This window comes from Colobus angolensis, unplaced genomic scaffold (genome assembly GCF_000951035.1).
Source record: "Colobus angolensis palliatus isolate OR3802 unplaced genomic scaffold, Cang.pa_1.0 Scaffold106, whole genome shotgun sequence".
In the NCBI taxonomy this organism is placed as follows: Eukaryota; Metazoa; Chordata; class Mammalia; order Primates; family Cercopithecidae; genus Colobus; species Colobus angolensis.
In genome coordinates, this window is record NW_012111586.1 from 132,887 (window position 1) to 140,093 (window position 7,207).

Sequence of the window (7,207 nt, forward strand, 5' to 3'; positions counted from 1 at the left end):
ACTGAAGAAGAGGCTCAAGATTGAGCCTCTGAGTCACAAAAAGAGGAGGGAATGAAATAGGCCATGGAATAAGAAAAACAACACCAGGTGGCCATGGATGATTGAGGAAAACACCCAACACCAGGTGGCCATGGGTGATAGGTGGCCACGGGTAATTGAGAAAAACACCCAATGTTCCCAGAATTCAAACAGAAAAACAATTCCAGGAAAACCCCCCATGCGTACAAGCCCCAATCATCGCGCGCCCTAAAGCTTTGTTTGAATTTCGCGCCTTGTTTGAATTTGTGGTGTTTTGCCTTTATAAGCAGCTTGTCACCAACGCTCGGGGTTCCCTTGGCCATCTTTGTGCACAGGGGACCCTAGCGCGCTAGAAATAAAAGTGTCTCTCTGCTGTGATTTCGGTGTCGAGTGGTCCCTCGCGGCGACCCCTGCCCAGAGCGGGACTCTTTCGGGGGTTCCAACAGTGGAACCTAGAGATATGGAGGGCTGACTGTATAGGTTTTTTCCCATTAATTTCTTCTAGAACTCAGTATCCCTTTAAGTCTCTATTTCTTCTGAAAACCGCTTCTATAACAACTTTTTCTTCTGCAGGGACAACTACAATTCTCAGTTCTCCTCATTTATTGTCTTCTTTTACATAATTTTTATTCCATTTTCTTTCTTCTCCATTGTGGGATAATACTTTTTTCCACAGGGCAATAATAATTTTGCAGAAGCAACTTTCTTTTTTCCTACATTCAATGTGAATTTTAATTCTGCTATGTTTTTCTTTCCCTTGCGTTATTTTCTTTCGGGTCTCTCCCTTTATATCTTCGTCCCGTGTAAGTTTTTTCCTATTTACTCATCCTGGAACAACAGGGAGTGATCTGGTAAGATCAAGTTTATACTGACAAACAATGTGGTGTGTAGCTCTTGGGCTCTATTATCTGCTCACTGAGGAAGACAGTTGCCAGGTAGTTTGAAAATAATAATAGATACCCTAAGAGTCATGTTCTTGTAATAGGTAACAAATTAGCATAGAAGCAAGAGTACTCACACACAGGTCCCTTTATAGCATGGCTTTTTGCCCCCTGGATCCAAACTGAATACACATGAGTAGTTAACAACTGAGTACCAGGCCACCCTAACCTCTGGGATTTACAGAATTCCCTTCTCAGATCTACAGCTGGAAACCATGTTGACACACATATCTTCTAAGCTCTTTTTCTAAGAAGTATAGCATATCACCAACTATCGCTCTACTAGACTAAAGTGCAATTTTTTTCCTGTTCCAATGGCTTTTCTCTTGGACACAGGACAGAATAAAGTAGACCAAAATCTGTTAACACTGCACAACCATTTTTTAAAAATCGAATATGGTACCAAATTAAAACACTAACAAGTTACAATCTCCTCTAATTAAGTTTTATCTACTTACAAAGTTAATAAATTTATTAGTGAGAAAAACATACCTTCATTTTTAAATTTGCATTTCAATTATGTTTGGTTTAGTTTTAAGTACTAAATGAATAACTATTAACATTATTAACTTCATCAAGACTTACCGGTGTATAACTATGCACACTTCCAACACTGTTCAAATTAACAGATGCCAAACTCTGGTCTGAGAGACTGTTGTTAAGGCTACTGCGTGGGCTATCACTACCATCCTGATCAGTGTTATACAATGTTACCTAAAATGAAAAAAGAAAAATGACAACTGAATATAAGGAGTACTTCTTAAGCAATTCTGCAAAAATACAACTGAGCAGGCATATGGCAAGAAGAAATCTCAGTGGCCTTTCCCTAGGTGCTCACCTCAATTCCATGCCCCATATGGCTAAGTTCACGTTCATCATAAAATAATTTTCTCAATACTCAAACTAAAGGACATGTCTTTTAGAGGTATAGAAATTCAATTTATAGCATAATTTACCAGGTATAATTAGCCCATAAACATTTAATAAAAGAGGAATATAATAGATTTTTACTCTATTAAATATTTCTATAATGCATACATTTTTGCTCAGGCTTTAAGCAAAATTACTGTTCTATCAGAATCTTAGAAATCAAAAAGAAGCATATACAAAAAAACAAGTTTTTTTTTTTTTTTAAATCACAGGCCTCACAGCATTTTTAATACTGAAGATTGGAAACAATTGTTCAACACATTCATAAAATCATAAATACATGATCTAACTTTAAAAAAATAATATGTTAATATATACATTAGATATGAAGAACTGTCAAACTGTTGTTAATGGTTTTCTGGAAGGGGCTGAAGATTCCTGAAAACTTTTACATTTGTGTATATTTTTACAGTGCTTGAGTTTGTCTATAAGCATTATAATTTTTAATTTAGAAACAAACAAACAAAAAAAGGTATTTTTGGAATAGAAAACTAGCCTATTTGCAGTGAGCCAAGATCGCACCACTGCACTCCAGCCTGGTGACAGAGCAAGACTCTGTCTCAAAAAAAAAACAAAGTAAATATAAAGGAAAAAACAAATAATACATATTATCATGAATAAGAGTTCTGACCTCATGGACTCTCTACAAAGGTCTCAGTTACCCAGGTATCCAGAGACCACACTTTGAGAACTACTGATACGCTGTATGACCAGCACTCTAGAAGCTCACGTACTCTCCCAGTCATCACGCAAGTCAGTCATTATCCATCCTGTATCTCCTGTCCCAGGTAACCACTTCTATCACTATTGATTGGTTTTCCTATTTTTGAACTAAGTATAAATGGAATCACATAGTGTATATCCTTTTTTAAAGGCCTTGTTTTCTATTGCATTAATATCTACTCTTAATCTTTATTCTATTTCCTTCTTTCCTTTTTAAAATTCATTTTTTTCATGCAATAAGAGCTTTATTGTTTTATCATTTATATATTTGGAAGCATAAATCCTCCACGTTTTATCCTTTTTTTCAATATTTTCTTTTCTTTTTTGGAGACGGAGTCTTGCTTTGTCGCCTAGGCTGGAGTACAATGGTGCGATCTCGGCTCACTGCAACCTCTGTCTCCCAGGTTCACGTGATTGTCCTGCCTCAGCCTCCCAAGTAGTTGGGATTACAGGTGCGCGCCACCATGCCTGGCTAATTTTTGTTATTTTCAGTAGAGACAGGGTTTCACTATGTTGGTCATGCTGGTCTCAAATTCCTGACTTCATGATCCACCCCCACCTCAGCCTCCCAAAGTGCTGGGATTACAGGCGTGAGCCACCACATCCAGCCTTCAATATTTTCTTTAGCTACCTTTAGTCATTTGGATTCTCATTTTTGTTTTACTATTAGCTTATTTTCTACCCATCGCCTCTCTTCCCACAAAGAACATCTGGACTGGAATCACATTAAATTTGTATAACAACTTTGGAAAAACTGACTTCTTTACAATAGTCTTCTGCATGAAAATTATATTATCTATTTATTTATATCATTTTCTTTCAGTAATTTTTAGAGTGTTCTGTGTAGAGTTCATCTTTCATTTAAGCCAAGGTATTTGATGTTTCTGAATGCTAACGTGTTATCTTTCACATTTTATTTTCAAACTATCTGTGGCTAGTAGGCAGAAATAAAATTGATTTCTGAAGAGAATTCGCTAAATTCACTTATTAATTTTAAGGCTTTATCCATAGATTTGTTTCAATTTTCTGTGATCATCAGTGGCAACTCTGTCTTTCAAAACTTTATGCTTTTTATTTCTTGTTTGTAACTTTTCAATTTTCTGTGATCATCAGTGGCAACTCTGTCTTTCAAAACTTTATGCTTTTTATTTCTTGTTTGTAACTTCTAACTGGCAAGGACCTCCAACACAATGTCAAATAAAAGTGCTGACAGCAAACATCTTTCTCTTCTTCCATACCTCAAAGAGAAAGTGTTCAGTATTTCACCATTTAATACGGCATTTGCTATATGCTTTGTAGATATTCTTTATCACATTGAAAAAAATTTCCACCTATTTACAGCTTTCTAAGGGTTTTATTAAGTCATGACCTCTGAGTATGCCTTTGTAATATTCCGCATAAAATGTGGAGTATACATGTAGCACTTCTAACTACAAACAGAACAACAACAGCAATAGATTTCCTAGTGCTAGACGTAGCCTGCATTTCTAGAATACAACTGTGTTTGTGATGTTCTTTTTTATGTATTGCTGGATTAAACTAGACAACATTTTGTTTAAGATTTTAACACCTATGCTCATGAGACTGGCTGAAAATTTCCTTTCTTGTAAAATTTTTTTCAGGTTTTGCTACTTAGGCTATGATGGTTTCATAATATAAATTGGGACATGTTACCTCTTTTTTAAAATTCTCTTGAAGTGTTTATATAAGATCAATGTTATTTTTTCATTACATAATTATAAGAATTCCTTGAAGCTTGCTGGGCCTGAAGTCTTCTATAAACAAGTATTTTTAATTACGGGTTTAATATATACAAAAGTATTAACATTTTCTATTTATTCTTGTGCCAGTTTTGATAAGTCATTTTTTACAATTTTGTCTATTTCATCTAAAATTTCAACTTTATTTACGTAAGATGTTCATATCTATCCTTCCATTATCTTTTTAATTCTGTAGAATCCACATAGCTCCTTTTTTTATTCCAGATATTAGCAAATTGTATTTCTCTTTCATCAACTTTAATAGTACCTTTTGGTTGTTTCATTTTGAAAGCTTTTTATTGCTATATCTCCAAATTCACTAATCTTTCCTCCTGTTTAGTCTGTTATTAATCCCATCTAGTGCAGTTTTCAACTCAGACACTGCAATTTTTATCTCTAGGTATTTGCTTTGGGTTTACATTCCATGTGTCTACACTGATTGTTCAATGTGTCTTTTAGCTTCTCCATGAAATACAGATATAACTGCTTTAATGTCCTTTTCTAAGCTAATTCTATCATCTCTATCATTTCTGGGTCAGTTGTGACTTTTTTCTCATTATGGGTTGTTTACTGTAAAAAAGTAAAGAACATTAGTGAGCTTTGGGGACAGTTTCAAGTAAACTAATAAACGTGTAAGTTGCTGACGGCAATCCAGATCTACGCAAAGAAATAAAGAATACCAGAAATGGTAACTATGTGGGTAAATGTAAAGCCATTTTTTCTTTCTGATTTAAATCTCTTGAAATGGTAATTGACTGTTTAAAGCAAAAATAACAAATATGTATTGTGGGTTTCTATCATAGACAAAAATGGGAGTGTACAGTAATAAAAGTTCTTATACGTGATATAGTATAGTATCTTTATATTTTTAGTAGAGATGGGTTTTTGCCATGTTGGCCAGGCATGTCTTGAATACCTGGCCTCAAGTGATCCACCCGCCTCAGCCTCCCAAAGTGCTGGTATTAAAGGGGTGAGCCACCACACCCAGCCCAAATATTGTATATCTTTAAATGAGGTTGTTTGTTGTTCTGATTTGGTCTGCATGTTCTATAAGTTACAGAAAGGCATGCTTAAATATATTACTATGATCTTCTTTATTCCTTTTTCCTCTCCTCCTGCACACTAAAAACAACCTTGTTTGACCTTTTCCCCATGTCCCATTTACCTCAAGTTTTTCTGAATTTTCCATCTTTTCTTCTCTCTGTGCTTCCATCTGCACGTTTTCTATAGACCTATCTTCCAGTTCATTAAATTTCTCTGCTGATGTGTCTGATCTGCTATTAATCCCATCTGCCAGATTTAATCAAGTTTCCTCTTGATTCTTCCATACAAATTCCAATTCTCTGGTAAATTTTCTGTAACTCATCTATTTTCTTGACCATATCAGTTATAGTTATTTTGCGATCAATGTTTATACTGTCTCCCCTCAACTGCATGTTTAGTTATTTCAAACTCTCTCTCCTAGCATGCCTGGAAATTTTGACTGAATGCTACACCTTACACTTATGGAAAATTACAGAAGCTCTGGATGATGTTATCTTCCTTTTTCGTTTTCTTTTGGCAGAAAGAATATTAGCATACCACTATAGTAACTGTTGAGGCTGATCTATCTTGGCTTGCACTTACTCTCAGAACAAAATTCTTCTCAGATATCAAGTTGAAAAGCCTACGGTGTATTACCATGGCTCTCTCCTCCTTTGAAGACCATAAATTACAATATTTGTCCCTCCTGTTCTGTGACAGTGTTGAATTTTGGCTAGCGAAAAACTACTCTGTGTCTGAGCCCTAGCATACACAATTAGGAGTTGGCAAATGCCTTAAGTGGATACTGCTTACAAAAAGTTGAACTCAGCCGGGTGTGGTGGCTCACACCTGTAATGCCAGCACTTTGGGAGGCCAAGGTGGGCAGATTACCTGAGGTCAGGAGTTTGAGACCAGCGTGGCCAACATGGTGAAACCCCATCTCTACTGAAAATACAAAAATTAGCCAGGCGCAGAGGTGGGCACCTGTAAAGCTACTTGGGAGGCTGAGGCAAAGAATTGCTTGAAACCGGGAGGTGGAGGTTGCAGTGAGTCAAGATCGCACCACTGCACTCCAGTCTGGGCGACAGAGTGAGATCCTGTCTCAAAAAAAAAAAAAAAAAAGTTGAATTCACCCCTGAGATTCCTCAGGATCTCGGCTCTGCAAGCCCTGGCTGTTTGGTAACTCCAAACTCCAATTTTGTCTCTCTGGTTTAATGAGAGCTCTACGCTACTGTTCCCTGTGTAGCCCCTACGCCATGCACTGAGAATGTGGAAATGTACCAAAGGAAAATGTACAAAGCTTATCTCAATGTGTTTACCTCTTCTCTGGGCTCCTGACCCCTGAAGTCCTGGCTGTCTTAGTTTCCAATACCTCCCTCTTCTTTTTTTTTTAATCAACGAGGTGGTGGGGAGGGGTGTGTGGCTATGTCTGTCTGGTATTTTACACAGATAGGCAGAAAGGTTAATCTAATACTAGTAGTCTGTCATATCTGGATGCAGAAATCCAAAACCTTCAGTTCCTTTGACATCCACATTATTTGGTCATAAAGTCCCAGCATTACTACTTCCTAATTGTTTCCTAGTAACCACACTATCATCTATGTTTAGGTCCTCATCACCACTTAGACTACTGCACAGAGCAGTATTAGGTATTTCTGATTCTAACCCATCCACTTCACCAGAAATTCTCATCTAGCTGGTCACCATTAGAGATCATTTTTTAAAGTACATATTTCTGGGCCCTACTCATCATGACACAGTAACTGATTTGGTAGAACTGCAATGGAATCCTGGGATTACCACCACTACGCA

General features: G+C 36.7%; 1 protein-coding gene across 2 annotated transcripts in view; it reads right to left on the bottom strand.

Moving 5' to 3' along the window:
- FOXJ3 (forkhead box J3) overlaps positions 1-7,207 on the bottom strand; it is a 163,308-nt gene that overhangs the window by 32,187 nt on the left and 123,914 nt on the right. For both annotated transcript variants that reach the window (XM_011944912.1, XM_011944921.1), the window contains exon 7: positions 1,545-1,673. In XM_011944912.1, the coding sequence (XP_011800302.1) occupies positions 1,545-1,673 (129 nt within the window). The remainder of the gene's footprint in view (positions 1-1,544; positions 1,674-7,207) is intronic.